Genomic DNA, 17,086 nt, shown 5'->3' with positions numbered 1-17,086 from the left:
GCTATTTTGCGGGTCTCTCTCCATGCCACCAGACACAACGAGACGAAGTGTGTACACGCGCGAGTGCGAACAACGCTTGGGGTTGAATGCTGACAGAAAGGAAGAAGACTGGCCGCGGGTTTTCAACCTGTCTTTCCTGGCGCAGGCTACCGGGCTCCGCGCGAACTTTCTCGCGCGGCAGGCGGGGCGTACAAAAATGCTGAGACATGCTCCGCGTTGCGCGAGGCTCTCAGTTGAACCAGATCGGCTTCATCAGGTTTTTGTCGCCGCCCTTCGCCTTGGTCGCAGGGTGATGCGCAAGTTCGAGCGGCACAATGTTGTTGGTTGAGAGGAGTAGCTGCTTCAAGTCGTAGAAAATGGCGCTGTCCTCGTCGGTCAAAAACGAGATCGCCAGACCCTTGCGGCCTGCGCGTCCAGTACGACCTATGGAAGTCGCGGCACAAAAACACTCGACTCGATACCATGAAAGGCCTTCACGGCGTCTTTGCGCGCAGCGCGCAGCGGAGAGCCTTAAAAACGGAAAGAAAAAGCACTCTCACGCTAAGGTGAAAACACTGGTCTCATCAGGCCCTGGTGCGAAGCTTCTTGTGAAGCACCACCCTGCGCTTCGTCGTCCTGGGCCTTCGTCCGCTGCTGCAGCTCCCCAACCTGCTCTGGTAGACGCACACCCACACCCCGAACCTGCTGGAACGCGGGCTCTGTGAAAGAAAAGCAAACTTGCCGCTCCACCGGGCGTCCGCCCGCCATCCAAGCGACTGGCGCCGAGGATCTTGGAGACAGTCTGCGGCGCGCGGGAGGCGTGAGAGTGCGCACGGAAAGTGATAAGCCCCTCGGGTCGCTCATCCTTACCAATGCGATGCGTGTAAGCCTCGATGTCTTTTGGCATGTCAAAGTTCACAACGAGCTGCACTCCCTCGACATCGATACCGCGCCCTGCAACGTCTGTCGCGACTAGAACGTCGTGGCTTCCTTCCTGAAGACACGACAACCGCAGCGAACAGCCCGGGCGGATGTGCGCTCGCCCGAGGGTCCTCCTCGACACGGGTTGGGGGGGGGGGGGGGGGGGAGGCAGGGGGGAGCGCGCGACGTACGCAGAGGCTCCGCCCAATGCTGGACGAGATTATCCACCACACCTGCCGTACATCTCTCTCGTTCTTCTCTAGCTAGACCTCGGTATCTGGACGTACGAGGGGGGTTCTCTGTCGCTCTATCTATATAGGTCTGCGTCTAATGTTTGGTGGTATGTGCATGCGAACACTCTCAAGCCCCACTCCTCCTGGCAGCCTGGATCTGTCTGCCGGCACCAGTCGCCTCTCTCAGCGTTGAGCGTGGCGAACAGCTGCGAAACACGAAGCGACGGACGAAGCACAGACGCGTTGCAGACCCGGGGTCGCCGAGCAGACAATAGCCGCGAGGTACAGAGGGAAACTAAAACATATCGGACTCCGCCTGCTGCTCGGCGTTCGACCAGCAAAAATGGCGCATGCACCAGCCCTTTTCGAGCTGTCACGGCCGGGTTTCCACGCTGGAGATGATGGAGCCATCTTCCGCCAGAATACCACTCGGGTCTCTCGAGGGACGCGGCGTGTGACCTACTTTAAAAGACGAGAGTGCAGCCTCACGGTTCTCTTGCGCCTTTCCACCGTGAAGGGAGCACGCACTGCAAACAGCAGAGACGCGAACAAACGCGAGCCACCGTCCGACGCATGGGACTAAAACAGGGAATGCAGGAAGCGCAAATAGAAAAGGCGTATCTAAATCGATCTCTGCAAATGCCCGTGTGTCTCTACATAGGAAATGGAACAAAAATCTTGGCCACCCCCCTCCTTTCTGGCAGGCGCGCCGCGGAGGATGGCGGCAGCTCAGAGAAGCCCCGACGGAGGTCTACAGTCTCTCCAGACGAACACATCTCCTCCGAAAAAAGGACCGATAGGGCTTGGCGGACGGCCTTCTGTTTAGCAGAACACGTGTGATGAAACAACTCCACACCAGAGACACGTGATCCACTCCAGCAAGCCTGGAAAGGGAACCCCCCAAGAGGCGACGAGAGGAAGGGGACGCGCACCTGTAGCCGAGCTTGCCCAGAACCTTTGCAAGCGCGTCCGCGGACTTCTTTTGGTTGACGAAAACCATCACCGGCGGCGTGGCGGTTTCCAAAATATCCTACGCGACAAGTGGAAGAAAGAAAACTCGCGATAGAAGCGAACGAGGCTCGACCGACACCGGGACAGGCACACTCGCAGCAGACCGCGAGCAAAGAGTTGCCGCATCGCTTTGGAAAGCATGGAAGAAAAGTTTCAGAAAGCATCACCGCCAATTCTCCACGCCCTCTTCCAGCCAGCCGTGCGGACTCCGAGCGTGCGAGTCAAAGCTTTTGCTGATGCACAGTGGCGGTCGATGTCTGACCCCAAGCTCCATAGAGGACACTTGCCGCCGAACTTCCACATAGACACGCAGCGATAGTTGGACACCCGCGGCGCGTCGCGCAACGGCCGACAGCGGGCACGCCACTATCCAAATATGTATATATATATATATATATATATATATATATATATATATATATATATATAAACACGTCTCGACCCGCCTCGAAGTGCACATGACCATACGGAGAACAAACTTAGGCACGGCAAGGTCGATAGTCGTACCTGGAGGCGTTGCTTCTTCCGCGCCTCAGGAACGAATTCGATTCGTTGCTCAATGGCGCGTTTCCCGGCGCCTGGATCGCCGATGGAGATGTAGGAAGGTTGGCGCAGGTACTTTCTGCAAACACAGAGGCAATGGCGACATCTGCTACCGGCGATAGCTGCCACGTGCTGCTATTCAACCTGCACTTCCGTTTGCTTCATCCGCAGCCCGCCGGCTGCGACTTGCAGGTCAGAAGCGCCTTCCTCTGACGGTCTTCGCCACCGCTACCCTGTTTGCCTGCGTGCTACACGAAGACCGTCTCAAATCCGCGAGGCGTTCTCCGCAACTGTGGACACATCGCGAGGGGGACGGCTCACCGCGCAAGTCGCTCGACAGCGGGGGGCATCGTGGCGCTAAACATTTGCGTGAGGCGATACAGACGGTGGCCAGCCTTTGCTTGCAGTTCCTGAAAATAAGAAAAACCTACGACACCAGCAAATATTTAGCATGGCAAAACACGAAGCTTCGAGGGCCATGGAAAGGCAAGGTGAAACATATGCATGCGTTTCGTCAAACCTGACACCGAAGGAGACGCACTCGAGCACCCCCTTCTGAAAGCAACTCCGCATCCGCGGACCAGAAAATGCAGCGGCTTCTAACGCGCCTGCACACGCGCATCCACAGCCCTGCACGTGGCTCAACACGAAATTCAGAAGACATCTGAGCTGACTATCCGAGCAACACAACGTCCTAATGATGAACAGACGGACCGAAGACGGAGGACTCCTCCGCACATTCAGCTTCGAACAAGGGGGCCTGAGAACCTTCCTCACACAGGCCAGTTTGAGACACACGAGCGACACGCACAAACAGCCGATTTCTTTTGAAAACAAAGTGCCGGCTGGAACCCATCTAGCTCCTAGTTCTTGCTTTCATTGTTGACACTGACGCGAAACGAGCGTCCACAGATGATCCTGCTTGCAAGAGGCGCGAGGTCGGCGCCGCTCACGCGCGACCGTCACGAGGAGTTCAGTTGAGTGAGTACCCGGAAGCCTCCGTACCTGCTGAAGAATCAGCGCCTCGTCGTTGCTCTTCAAGTTAGAGGTCGGAATTTGATCCAGGATGAAATTAACGATCTCCTCGAAACCCATATCGATCATGCGATCTGAACGAAGCGGAGCAACACAAAAAACAAAAGACGCGTACCTCAAGGTCCATCCAGCAGCGCGTGTCGCTCGAGAGGCAGCGACAGCAGAACAATACACGAAAAAATTCAAATATATATATGTATATGTATGATGCACGAACGGTGGGGTTGCCTAATTGTGAGAGTGCGCCTGTAGCTACAGAGAACATATGTATGTATGTATAGAGAAATATGCATATACATACACGGCTGCACACCGCCACACTCCGCGTCGTCGCCCACAGACTCCAGGCGTCTTCGCAGGACTTTGACATGCGCGAAAGATAGGATCGCCAATGGACACAGCGAAGAATTGCGCGAACAATGCTCGCCAGCGGACAGAGCGACATCGCCCCGACGATCCCACCACCGCGTCCACGATGGTGACAGTAATGCCCATTCCGCATCCAACGGCGTATACGCATGCATACATATTTACATATATATATGCAAATATATATGCATATACGTATGCAAGCTCCCGGCTTTACTGGATGTGTATGACCATGCACAGAAGCACATTACACATATGCTCATGCATCTAGTGTACAAACACCGGAACGACACAAAACTACGCACAGGAAAGAGTACAACGCTAAGCCTACAAAAGTGCTTACACCTCAATGCCCCAGCGACACGCAGAGGCGCGCGCTGGATTCAAGCGAAAGGCCTCACCTGCTTCGTCGAGAACGACGTAGTTACACTGGTTCAGAACTGTGTAGGCCTTCTCGAGGCAGTCTTTGACTCGCCCTGGAGTGCCGATTACAATCTCCGCTCTGGCAAAAATGCGCACGAACGACAAGTCAGCAGGTGCGCACATGGGAGCAGCTGCAGATACACTAAAACTGACTTGTCCGCTCACACACGAGTATATACATATATATAAATATAAAGAAATCGATTCATTTGACCGCGAGTCTACATACTTGGATGTCGACCCGTTACCACTGGCGCGCCAGAACTGAGCATCTACGGACACACGACACACGAGTGAATACACCTCACAGATGTGCAAGCAGACCTGCTCGCTTTGCGTGCAAACTAGGTAGATATACGAACATAATTCTGTGTATGCGTCCACTCTTGCACGCGCACTTTCAAGTCAAGTTTCGCTCACCCTCTGCGGAGCTGGAAAGCCTGTGTTTCGGCGCTGCGGCCTCCAACGACTGCTACCGTCCTGCACTTGCAGAACGAGGCGAATTTCTGCGTCTCCTCGTCGATTTGAAGCGCCAGCTCTCTAGAAAAAAGGGAACGCGGAAAGCGAAACGCACCTTGACGACACGACCAGGCCTCAACGCGAATCGAAAAATCCACAAAGAACATACAAAACACATCCCTCCCGTGCCTGCATGATATATATACATATATTTATGCGCCAGCGCGTGTGCCTGTCAGAGCATACCGGCGTACCCCTACACGCTTGCAGGCTTCATGTGACGCTCCACTCCGCAGACAAACATGGTTGTACGGGCTCACACACACAGGTAGGTCCTCGCGTGCATGCCTGGCTGCGGCACAGAGCGACGCTTTCTACCTACCGCGAAGGCGCCAAGATGAGGGCGTAGGGTCCGTCTTGCCCTGTCTCCTCGTTCAGCGGAGGCAGCCCCTTCACGTAGGTCAGCATCGGCAGCACAAACGCCGCGGTCTTTCCTGACGCGCAACGCAACAAACAACCAAGGCCCGTGTGGACATCTCCGCATCTACTTATATCCACAGACAGCCCCGCACCAATCTCTCTGGCTCTCTGAGAGATGGATAGATGAATCGTCATAGCTTATCTCCCGCTCCACATCAAAAAATATCAATATCTGTCCTTATCTATTTATCCATATGCATATCTATCTCTCAGGCTTTCGACGGATGCGCGTGCGTGGACTGAGATGTGTGCGCATGCGTCGTGTGACCACGACGTTAGGGTAGAGAGGACGTCCGCAGGATGCCCTAACAAAAACTCGCATAGACGCACACTCCTCACCAGATCCAGTTTCTGCAATGCCAATCAAGTCTCGCTGCTCCAAGGCGATTGGAATCGCTTGCATCTGAATCGGCGTTGGACGCTCGTAGTTCGCGTGCTTGATCGCTTCAATGAGCTCCCACGGCAGCGCGCTCTCCGCCCAGGTGCGAATCGGAGGCGGCACCCGGCCTCCCTGAAACAAAAAAAGAAAAAAAGAGCAGAGGTCGCGGGCGACAAGAGGAGCCGTGAGCTAAACAGAAGCCGCTTAAGGCGAAGCCGGACGCAGGAGGCAGACACGCGACGAGAGAATGCGCGCAGCGAGGGGTTGCGGCGAAACAGATGCAGCTGCAGCTGCGCACCGCTGGGTCAGTTGGAAGCAGAACGCTAAGCAAGTGGAAAATATAAGAACTCCACGATACACGTGAATGCACAGCGACAGACACACCCTCTCGAGGCGAAGGCGCCGGTGACAAGGGGAGACGGATTAGGGGTTTGAGAGTCAAAAAGAGACTGCTCACCCTCTGTTCAGATTTTTCCCTCTATCTATATCTTAATCTACATATATCTGGCTATGTTTATAGTGCGGCACTCCGGCAGTCACGCGTTTTCCGCCGCGACCCGCGCCTTCCCCCTTGCAGCACTCGCGCGCCATCTCGATTTTCCCGTTCCGTAGCTCCGGCAGCCTCCGAGACCCAAAGAAGACGCACCGAAACAGAAACTCTCTCCCAGCCAAACAAACAGAAACGCACGTCTGCAAATGCATATCAATGAATGTGGATGTTCGCGTGCCGGAGAGCGAGGAGCTGCTGTCCTAAGTCGCAGCGGGCGCGCTTCCCTCCTTGCAGGGCTTCGCGCTTCCGGGTGCCTTCCCGTGCGCGGCCGCGCGCGCACCTTGATGTAGATTTCGAAGTCCTCACGGAAGATTCGCCAGTCGCGGTCGTTCATTTCCTCGCGCTTCTTCGTTGTCCAGTGCCCGCGCTTGTCTTCGGCGTCTTCCTTCTCTCTCGCTCGCGTGATCTGCGCGTCTCGCGCTGCGCGGACGGCCTCTGTCGCAGCGGCCGCAGCCTCCGCAGCGCCGCGAGCGGCCTCCACTCTCTGCTGCTCTTGGCGCCTGAAACCCCCAACAGACGCGCGCAGACGACAGTGTCTGCGCAGCGAAAAAAAGCGACCCACTGCCGCAGCGCAGACCCAGACACGCGAGACACAGACACGAAACACGCCGCGCGAAGCAGCTGAGCAAAGCACAACCGTCTGCGACAGACTCGAGTGCACAGATATAGATAAGTTTGCATCGACCTCCACGCATCTCTAGCCCGCCGACTCCAGAAAGACATATTCACACATGTATATGCGTACGTGGAAGTACGTGGACAACAAACGATTGCTTCAGCCACACATGGGAGTGAGCAGCTCCTTGCTTCGAGAGCACAAAAAGAGGCAACAGAGGCGCAGTGTCTCAGCCCTGGAAGAGACACGCAAGAGACGAAACTGAGACGCCTCGAGGCCGCCCGACTTGCGAGGCAACGGTGGAGCGCGGTTACGCATAGACAACGAGGAGAGATGCCTCGAGAGACAGACAATCGGGAGCGGCCGCCGGAACCCACAACTCAGCGGCGGAGGGCCGCCCGCAGAACGCAGCCACCGCGATGCGTGCAAACACTCGCACACAACGAGCTTTCGAGAACAAGAGCCTTACCGTTTCACCAGTTCGTCGTAGAAATTGTTCTGCTTCCGCTGCTCGCGAATATCCATTCCTGCTCGGAACCTGTACTCAAAAGATCCAAGGGAAACACACCTTTTGTTTTGAGCGCTTATGCCTCGCTTCTCCCAGCTGCAGCCTTTTGGCCGCCATCTCCAGTTCGCGCTCCTTGCTTTCTCGCGTATTTTCTCTCCCCGATTCCTCCGCGTCCCCGCTGCCGTCTCCTTCTTGACTTTTCTGCAGAGTACGCTGTACCAGGACTCATGGTTAGATCTTGAAGGGCTGCGTTTTTACCAGTGGTTTCCTATTTCTTGCGCCCAATTTTGAACTCTTTGGGCTACGAGAAACGTAGTGGCGTTACGGCCCAGCATCTCCGACAATATGTTCGCTTAACTAAAAGCCTCTTGCCGTGTATTATTCCCTTCTGGCGGCGCCTGCGCGGTCTCACCCGCGTCCGAAGAGCAGCTGCGGCTCCATTCGCTCTTGGTAGAGTGGATTGTTGTCGCCCTTGCACGTGTCTTCTGCGTCGTTCCACTCAAAGTTGAAAATATTTCTGAACGTAAACAGTAAAAAAGGCAAGAGACAGCAACACTTGTTCCACCAGGCATTGCCACGGCGGGGAACGGTCACGGCTGTTTCCTGGACCCCGGAGCTCGCGACGTTTAGAGCGGCCAGCAACGCACCTGAACTTTTCTGAAGGCTTTTGAATTTTTTTCTTCTCAGTCCTCATGCCAAGATAATGGTTTCGAATCTGTTCAAGTTCACGCTCCTGAGAAAAACATGCAGAGGACCACAGACCTCACAGAGTCCTCTGCTGTAGTGTTGCTCCACCGAGTGGGGGAGGGCGGGAGAGCGGGCACGACCGCGATTGTGACAATAAATATATACAGGCGTATATGGATATATGAGTACACAAAGTAGAACACGTAAGCGACGCTTTTTCTGGATTTCGAACACATTCGCGCGGACGGGTGCTGCGCATATCCACATCGCGAGCAACTCCAAGAGGCTGTGCGGGCATGCGAATACCAGAAACGGTGAATGGTGTTCCTAGGTTTCGGCACACGAGCTCTGACGGAGGCAGTCTACAAGACCAATCTCCTGCTGATTCATGCCAGCTCTAATTGCTTCGCCCCATAGACGAAACGCAGCCGAGGCAGAGAGCCACACAAATATATACAGATATATAAATGTATATTCGCAAGAGGTAAGGACAGAAAAAACCGCACGACGTGAAGCGAGTACGCGCGGACAGACACTCAATCAACGGTGCACCTCCACAGTGGATGCCAACGGAATACACAGTTGAAGCGGCGAGGACTGGACCCTAAAGCTAGACTGAGAGAGCCGCTGTGGGTTACCTGCTGCCGGGCACGGAGCTCTTGTTCGGGAAGGTTGAGCAGGCGCAGGTCCGCCAAGGTACTCTCTCGGGCATTCGCCGAAGCGCCGCCTTTTCTCTCCTCAGCCGCGCGCTTCGCCGCGCGCTCCTCTTCCGCCTTGCTGCGCGAGCCCGTGGTGCTCCCGGAACCTCGCACCGCGCGCAAACGACCTGAGCGGAGACACCGGAAGGAGATCGCGGCCTCTGGGTCTGGCCTGGACGAAAGGCGAAAAACAGTGCGAGACAGAGAGAGACAGAGAGAGACGCGCGCCACCAGACTGCGACCGTGGCGCACAGCCTTGAAGGCCAACTGCCACTGCGGGACACGGCACCGGGAGAGAGAGACCACGCCCCAGGCGAAGGACGCACGACAGCAGCGCGAGGACATACGCTCTTGCTCCTCTTTGATTTTTTCCATCTCGCGCTGCTTCAGCCGCTCCTTCGCCTCCTTCTCTCTCTCGATTTCCTGCACAACCGAAGCGGGAAATAGAGAAACACAGGGTCGCGGAACTTCGCCACAGGCGCAGTGCTGCCTGCGGACACTAGCGCCGCCTCCTCGAAGCACTCTCTCCGAAGCACCACGCAGACCCACGACGAGCCGCGAAGAAGCAATCCTCACGTTTGGCCATGACCCTCAGCAGAACAGCGTGCTGCTCGAAGCGCGCGTGAGCGCAGAGAATGTTCAATACGCATGCTTGACTGACATTTCGCCGCAAGTACAGTCATCCCAGGTATATTTATCTATCGTCAGTTCGGTCGATTGTCTCATACTATCACATCACACACATGACTTCTCGCATTTTTAGGTCATGCTAGCGCGTGAGCGCATTCTGAGTGACTCTAGACGGCCCCCCGCTGGGTTCAGGGTGTAGGACATCGCGTCGCCTAGTGCAGGCCTTCCCCCCGCGCGGGTGGAGAGACATCGAGAAAGCCAGTTCACCTGCTGCATGAGGAAGTTCCTGCGGTTCTGGAGGAGCTGTCGTTCCTTCTTCTTCTCCATTTCTTGGCGACTGCGCTCGTCGGCGGCCTTTTGCTGTTCGCGCTGCTTCTTGGTCAGAAAGAGGATCTGCATGAACCGGGCACGCGCGCAGACTCCATAACCACCTCCACGTGCGAAAACTGCTAGCGCCTGAGCGCGAGGTGCTCGCCCGTCGCGAACTCTGCCATGTGCTGACTGCTAAGGACGAAAGGGTTAATCGCTAAACGCTCCAAGCGCGCCGCCCACACGCGCGCCGCCGTTGCTGACGCAGGCGGTCGCGGCGGTCGGAGGCACGGCGCCCTTTCGCGGGACTCCCCGCTTACGCGCGTGGGCTGCTCCTCTGTCTTCTGCTGTTTCAGCACGTCCTCCAGAGATCGAATTTTCTGGCTATCCGGCGCCCGAAACACGCTGCGAGAGACAACCGGCCGCACACCCAGAGTCGTGACAGTAGAAGATCGACTGGAAAGAAAGAGAGCGAGACGCAGGCGCCAGACGCCTGAGGCATGAAGAGAGGCACCCGGTCTCAGACACGAGAGACAGCAGGGCGCAGATCAAGCACCCACAAAAGACGACGCGGCGCAACGAATACGCGAACACACGCATGGAAGCAGACGCGCAAAAGAATAGCTTCATCAGCGAGGCCGCGGACAAATCGGTTAATTTGCGCGATGCAGGATTTTCCAAGTGAACGCGTTGAAGCAAAACTGCGTGGCGGGGTCGCCACCCGCAACTCAATGCGTCTGCAGCAAGCCACGACTCCCCAAGCTCGCGAACCGAATGCATGGATGCATGTCTGTACATACAAGTATGTGCTTAGGGAGGCGCATGAACGTCGATGGAGAGAAAGGCGTGCCGAATCGCACGCCTACTGACTCTGCCATATGGAGGCGAGCGCACCGAGGGTCCCCCCCCCCCTTACCCCCCCCCCCCCCCCGCCCCGCACAGAAGCTGCGCAGCTAACTGACAAAACTCGCCTGTGGCGAGCGACAGCCGCATGTCTCTGGCGTACCTGGTTGACGGCACAGTCCGCTCTTTGTTTTCTGTCGTCTCTTCGCGCCTGCGGCTCTCTCTGTCTCGACCGTCTCGGCTGTCGTCGCGCACCTCTCGCCTTCTCCGTTCATCCCGCGCGTCTCTTCGGTCCTCGTCGCGAACGCGTCTGTCTTCTTCGCGCCGGTCGCGGCCGCTCCGCTCGCTTCGTCCTTCTCTGCGCTCGTCATCTCTGCGTCTGCGCTCGTCGCCGCGGTCTCTCCGCTCCTCATCGCGGGCGTCCCTCGCGGCGCGCGAGCCGATCGAGGCTTCCGGCGCAGCGGGCGCTGGAGAGGAGCCCGACAGAGGCGGCAGGAGGGTGAGAGTCGACGAGGGCGGCGTTCGGCGCGGCAAGGCCGACGTTGCGCCGCGGGCAGCCGTCGGCGAAGGCGAACAGGACAGCGAAGACGCTGCGTCTCTGCTCTCCTCCGCACGGCCCTCTGCGGCAGTCTCTTTCAGCTTTTTGAACGGCGCAGGGGCCTGAGAGCCCGACGCAGAGGAGGGGGAGAGCAAGCGCCCAGCCGGGAGAGCGGAGACGGGCGACGCCCGTCGGGGGGCAGGAGCCCCTTGGTCTCCGTCCTCTAGGCCACGTTTGCGGGCGCCGCTGGATCGCTCAGATGCCTCAGCCGCGTCGCTGATCCCCGCGTCGCCGTCCGTGCGCGGCCTCACTCGCGCGGAGAGGCCTTCCTGCACTTCGCCTTCCTCTCGCTCGTCATCCTCCTCGGCGCCCGGGGCGTCTGGCGGCGGACGTCTCCCGTCGCCCTCGCAGGCGCTCGCAGGCGTCTCCGCGCCCACAGAGCCCAACGGGGAGTCAAACGGAGACGTCTTCGCCCCGGGTCCGTCCTCGCTGCCGCGCTCGAGCTCCGTCGACATTCTCCTCCCACTGACCGGCGGACTCGGTACGCGATCACGGAGAGAGGGAGAAGAGACCACGAGGCCGGCTCAAACCCGACAAAGCGAATTCAATGAACGCCAGGGAAGAAACAAGAGAAAAGCTACAAAAGCCGGGAGGTGGAGTAGCAAGGCTGTCCGGTACCTGGACGTGCTGAGGGATACCCAGGGGACAGCACATGCGGCGACCACGCGAAACGGAAGTAGGAAGGATGCAGGGCACTTCGTAAGAGAAAAGGAGAGGCGCTCGTGCGGAGCGAAAGTGCCCACAGGAAAGCAACGAAAAGAAGGCGCAGGCTTCGGCAAGAACCGGCAGATGCCAGGGGATCTCGCGGTTTCTCAGACAAAAACGAAGTCGATGTTGCTTCTCTACGAGGCAGCGAGTACGAGCGAAGAAACTCACACACAGGTCTCAATGGGACACGCAGACGAAAGAAAAATACCGAATACAGAGGCAAGGAGCGGGAGAAAGTGGTGAGCTAAGAGAGCGTGCACTTTCAAGAAACCTAGAGAGGGTGAAACTGCAGCGGCACGAGCGCGACAGGCAAGAGATATGTATGGCAGACGGAGGTTACTGCGCTCTGGCAGCAGTAACGAAGGTTTCAGAAGCATGAAGGACTTTCGCTAGTTTTGTCTCAAGAGAGACGTCATAAACGGAAAGAAAATGGCGGAGAAAATGATGAAGTCGAGTTGCAACCGAAACGCTCTGCTGTGATGTACAAACACTCCACTGAAATCGCGTTGGCCGCTTGGTAGACTCTTCCCTCTCACTTCCGTAACTCGAAAAGACAAGAAGCGATTGGCATGTCGCTCTTTTGGCTGAAGAGGCAAGAGTTATCTGCCTGAGATCTCTGCTTTTTCTGGCTTGCAAGCCCTCGCTGTGGACTGTCTCTTCCATTCCGCTGCATGCACTCCGATTTTGCTTTCCGTCGCTTCTTCGCGCAGAGTCTCTCACGGCGAGATTCGGCAAAGCTCTGACTTTTCTCTTGCCGGCCTTCTCCAACCGACCCGATGTGGCGTCTACATCGGGACCATTGCGGTGTTTCTGGAGACTCTTTCAGGGACCCTACCCTAACTCAGCTATTCAGTTTGTCCGCACGGCGTACTGGGGGGTGTAGTTTGCGTGAGCCTGTTTTCTAGGGAACGAGCCACCAATCTTGTGCTGTTTATGAGGCACCTCTGTTGTGAGTGTCCTTGTTCGACCTGCCACCTGTTTGAGAACTTCTCATGCAGGCCACCTGTTCACGAACATAGCGGATTCGGGACCCTGCATGATCTTCAGTTTCCTTCGGAACGAAATCAATTTAATGTACAGTCACAAAAAGGACACTCTCGCTCTGCGTGCCCTAACACGCCATACTCATAAGAGTGTTGCGAAACCGAAGGGAAGGCTTTTCCAAATCTTACAAACAGCTCCATCTCGCTCGACACGCGGGCGTGTGTTGTGTGTCGCGGTCGAGATACTCAAATCGCATTTTGAAAGCAACTGTGTGAGACTTGGAACATGTACGTGCATATGCATGCATGTATATTCAAGCGGCTTCACCAGCTAGATCTGCCCCAGCCCAATCATTAACCTGCTGAGGCAGAGAGAGAGAAGGCGAATATGGGTGACAAACGTTTCCGCGCGACTACTTGGGCAACTCTTTCAACTGGTCTGGGGGAAGCTTTTGCAGATTTGCGCAGCCTCCTGGAGTCCGCAAACACAGTCCTGCTTCGCATCCCAGCATGCGGCGTACAGAACGGTGTGATCAGCGCCCCTATCCAAATACGGATTGCTTGTTGGTCTCTGCTTCATTATCATATCTATGAAATATCACCAAAGGTCTTTTCTATGCCCACTATAACGGGCAGTGTAGCCACCAGGGTCACGCGGAACTATGTTCAAAGTCTTCCGAATTCGGATACCTTATATTGCCAGCGAAAACATCAGGGTGGCAAGCTCGGCTGCAACAGTGACTGCCTCGAACTCAAATCCGTAGACTCTACTGTCTTTCGTCTCCATCGATGCACACATGATCTCAAGTATCCTGGATGCTCACGCATCTAAATTCCACTTGCCTGTAGCAGTATCGGTAGCTGTGCCTGCACGTAAAACGCAGGAGGATCTGCTGGATCGTGACTTCTCTCGAGTGCCATCGATTGTTACTTCCAGGACTCTGAAAAACAGTGAGAGTAGAAAAGTGGGAGAATGAGACACCGGCGCAACTTCTCGCGAGATGTGACGCAGATGTAGCAACACATGTGGTAGATATCTGCATACGCACGACTGCAAAAATGCTGCAAGCTTCTCGAGTCACTCGGATTTTCTACGTCCAGTGTCTATCGCGTCTCCGAATTACAGTTGACATGTGTGTGACAGCAAGCTCCAGATGAACGCCGGCGCACCAGTGAGGTGCCTAGCAGAACGCAGGCACGGAGATGATTGCCGGTCAAACACATCGGTGGGTAGAGAGCACTTTGGCTCCGTGTTCTCTGTGTTGTCTGCCTGTGTGTTCGACGGTTTCATTCCATCCGTTTCATGGCCCTGTGTACATCTTCGTGCTGAAAGCATCCATTATCGGTCTTCCGCATATCCCTATGCTACTCAGGGAACATACCCGCGATTCGGCTTGCTTTACGATAGAGTTCCACTCTCCACTACATTGCTCACCAGTCCTGTGGTTCCTCACTGATGGTGCATCAGCTGCTGACTGCCAACCAACGAGGCGAATCGTCAGTAAAGAGCGCTCTCGCAGCAAATCACAAGGACCATTTAGATAGGCATGCGAGGCCGGCTACAGAGAATGGATGCATTATCTACATTCCTGCAGTCCTCTCCTCCCTTGATCGTGACTGGTTCTCTTCCCATGTTGGCTGGAAGAAACCCGATGGAATCTTGAGTAAATACTTGCGGTCAAATGTGGCACTCACTTTGTATTCGTGCGAAAACAATGTCTTTGTTCTTCAGAGTCGACCTGAGAGGCGCTTGTGATCAGGATTTGTCTAGTACTTGGTAAAAGGCTTCTCCGAGGAGACAACCCGTTTTTGTGTCGGCTAAACGTCCTGCGCGTCGTGCTTGTCCCATGAGAGTGGCGAGAGAGCTGAGCGGAGGAGAGCCTGATTTGATTGGCATGGAAGGATCTACCGCCTCACTGCGGATTCACTCGTTTGGACTGATGCGGCTCGAGAGTGGAGGTCTTGCCCGGCTGGATTCTGCATGCTGGTGTGACAAGAGATACGCGAAAAGCTTCCACCTCCAGCCAAACCCACCTCACGATCCCTTTTCGCGCCAAATGGAAGGAGACTGAGACAGCTGCTGGGGCAAGAGAGGTGACAACGATATGAAGCAAGCGCTCTCCCCCCCCTCCCTGCCCCCCCCCCCCCCCCCCCCCCCCGCCCGCAAAAAAAGCCGATCTTCGCTCGACGTGCACTGGCGCATCGGTCAAGTCGGCAGCGCAGTGACGCCCGGCTCTCACCCTCTGCCGCGACTGGCTGGCCTCGATAGTTGCTTTGACTTCTTTACACAGAAAATCAGCGAGACACCCTTCTGAGAAACTTTAGCCGCTCGCATTCGTCTGTCAGCAGCCCTTCTTCGCTCTCTGAAACTCAGGACATCGAAAAAGATGGGGGGGCGGCTGGGCAACGAGACAACGAAGAGCGAGCACGGATGCCACGTAGATAGCGTCTCCTTCAGGGGTTTTGGACGGGGCTGCTGTCTAGAGCGGACATGCTAGCATGAGTTTCCTTGCTAGCCACTCGCGAGCGAGGAAAGCCGGAGAACCGGGGAAAACCCGAAGTGTTTATAAATTGTTTTCATCATATGGATGTGTTTTCCGTGTTTTTCTCGGTACCTCTCTACTTACTCATTTTCACTCTACACGGGGGCGGGCGACTAGGCGGTCTGCGAAGTTGTGTCTTGCGTAAAGCGCGAGATGGACACCCTTTCTCTTTTTCCCGTGCCTCCTCTTTTCTCTGCGCGCAACGAAAGGATCGCACATCTCTTTTTTCTCGTGTGTCCTCGAAATGCGCTAGATCGCGACGAGCACTAAAGGATTCGCCATCAGTTTTGCCAGAGAGAAGTTTCTTCCGGACCCCGTCGGTTGCATCGATACACGCGAGCCCGGCCCTTTTCGCCTTCTCTGCGTAGTTCCGTTCGTTTCAACAGGTTCCGAAGAACTCTCTCCTCCACCTGGTCGTTGTTTGTTTCTGTGTCTTTGTCGCGCGTCCACTGTCCCTTGCCGCGCTTCCAGAGCGTCGAGAAGTCTTCGTGTTTCGACTTCTGCACTCCGAAACTTAGATACTGGTCTTGTCTACAGGCCCTGTCTTGGTCCTCGTGGTCGTCTACTCCCGCGTCCGGTTTTCTTTCTCTCTCTCGAAGTGCAGCAGTCCATCTTCTCTCTTCGGTCTTCATAGTCTCTGCTTGACCGGCGTTCGCGGCTCATGGTCCCCCCGCCGTTCCTGCCTTCTTCGCCTCGGGTATTCGTCTCGCCCTCCGACTGCTCAAGGGAAGGCACAGTTGTCTGCCGCCCTCTTTCTTCTTCCGTTCGCCTGTCCCCCGCCTTCTGGTGCGCAGGGAAAGACCGTTTTGTTTTCCGTCTTTCTGATCAGAAGCCTTTTCTCTCGTGTGTCAGCCGCAATAGGGGTTCGCCGTACTGTCTCCTTCCTCTTAGTCTGCACTCGATCTCTTTCCTGCTCGGGTTCTGCGCCGCCGCTTTCGTTTGCCTCACGCAGCGCTGTTTAGTTATTGCCTCGTTTTCTTCGCGCAAAAAAGCGCCTATTTTGCGTCGCACCGTGGGCTCTTCTCGGTTTGGGGGCAGGCGAAAAGTGAGCTTCGTCCTGAATTGCGCCGACTCTTTTCCGCTGCTCTGCGCGGGGCGCCTGACAGGAGAGGAAGGCAGAGTCAGGCAGGTTTTCTGTCCTCCACCCCGACTGCCGGAGTAGAACTTGAGTCGCTGCACTGGACCATCGGGGTGCCCTTCTCCAGGTCTCCGACTGCCTTAATTGTTTTACTTCTCTCTCTGTCGTTTCTCGCATCGTCGCTTCGATTTGGCTGTGTCTCCGTTTTCCTCCTCTGGTTTTCCGCCGTCTATCTTCTCGGTCGTTGCGGCGCCTTTGCGCGGCTTCCGCATTTTTGCAGCTTTCAAGACGGCAGCCATGACGGACTCTCGCCCCCTCTGCTCCACGTGAGGGCAGACGGCAGGCGGAGGTGCTCTCCCTTTCTTCCGTTTTTGGCGCGAAACTGCTCGGGCGGAAGCCCTGCGTTTCGCACCGCTTCCGCAGTACATCTGGTCTGCGCGCTCTGCTTCGAAGCGTGTGCCGCAGTCTCAAAACCGTCCCCTCTCTGCCTGTCTCCAACCCGT

The 17,086-nt window shown here is 56.2% G+C and overlaps 1 protein-coding gene across 1 annotated transcript; it reads right to left on the bottom strand.

Moving 5' to 3' along the window:
• Positions 1 to 229: 229 nt before the first annotated feature.
• On the bottom strand, positions 230 to 11,726 carry BESB_063720 (DEAD-family helicase; the record flags this gene model as incomplete). Its single annotated transcript, XM_029364786.1, has 20 exons — positions 230 to 423; positions 850 to 973; positions 1,597 to 1,660; positions 2,066 to 2,163; positions 2,652 to 2,766; positions 3,009 to 3,097; positions 3,693 to 3,796; positions 4,493 to 4,593; positions 4,935 to 5,054; positions 5,356 to 5,467; positions 5,793 to 5,964; positions 6,663 to 6,882; positions 7,468 to 7,536; positions 7,919 to 8,023; positions 8,154 to 8,239; positions 8,832 to 9,019; positions 9,239 to 9,314; positions 9,789 to 9,914; positions 10,151 to 10,235; positions 10,837 to 11,726. 20 exons carry the CDS (start codon positions 11,724 to 11,726, stop codon positions 230 to 232), a joined length of 3,138 nt encoding a protein of 1,045 aa, XP_029219494.1.
• Between the last annotated feature and the right edge of the window lie 5,360 nt (positions 11,727 to 17,086).

This window comes from Besnoitia besnoiti, chromosome V, assembly GCF_002563875.1.
Source record: "Besnoitia besnoiti strain Bb-Ger1 chromosome V, whole genome shotgun sequence".
Taxonomy (NCBI): Eukaryota; Apicomplexa; class Conoidasida; order Eucoccidiorida; family Sarcocystidae; genus Besnoitia; species Besnoitia besnoiti.
This window is presented reverse-complemented; position numbering and strand designations above follow the sequence as displayed.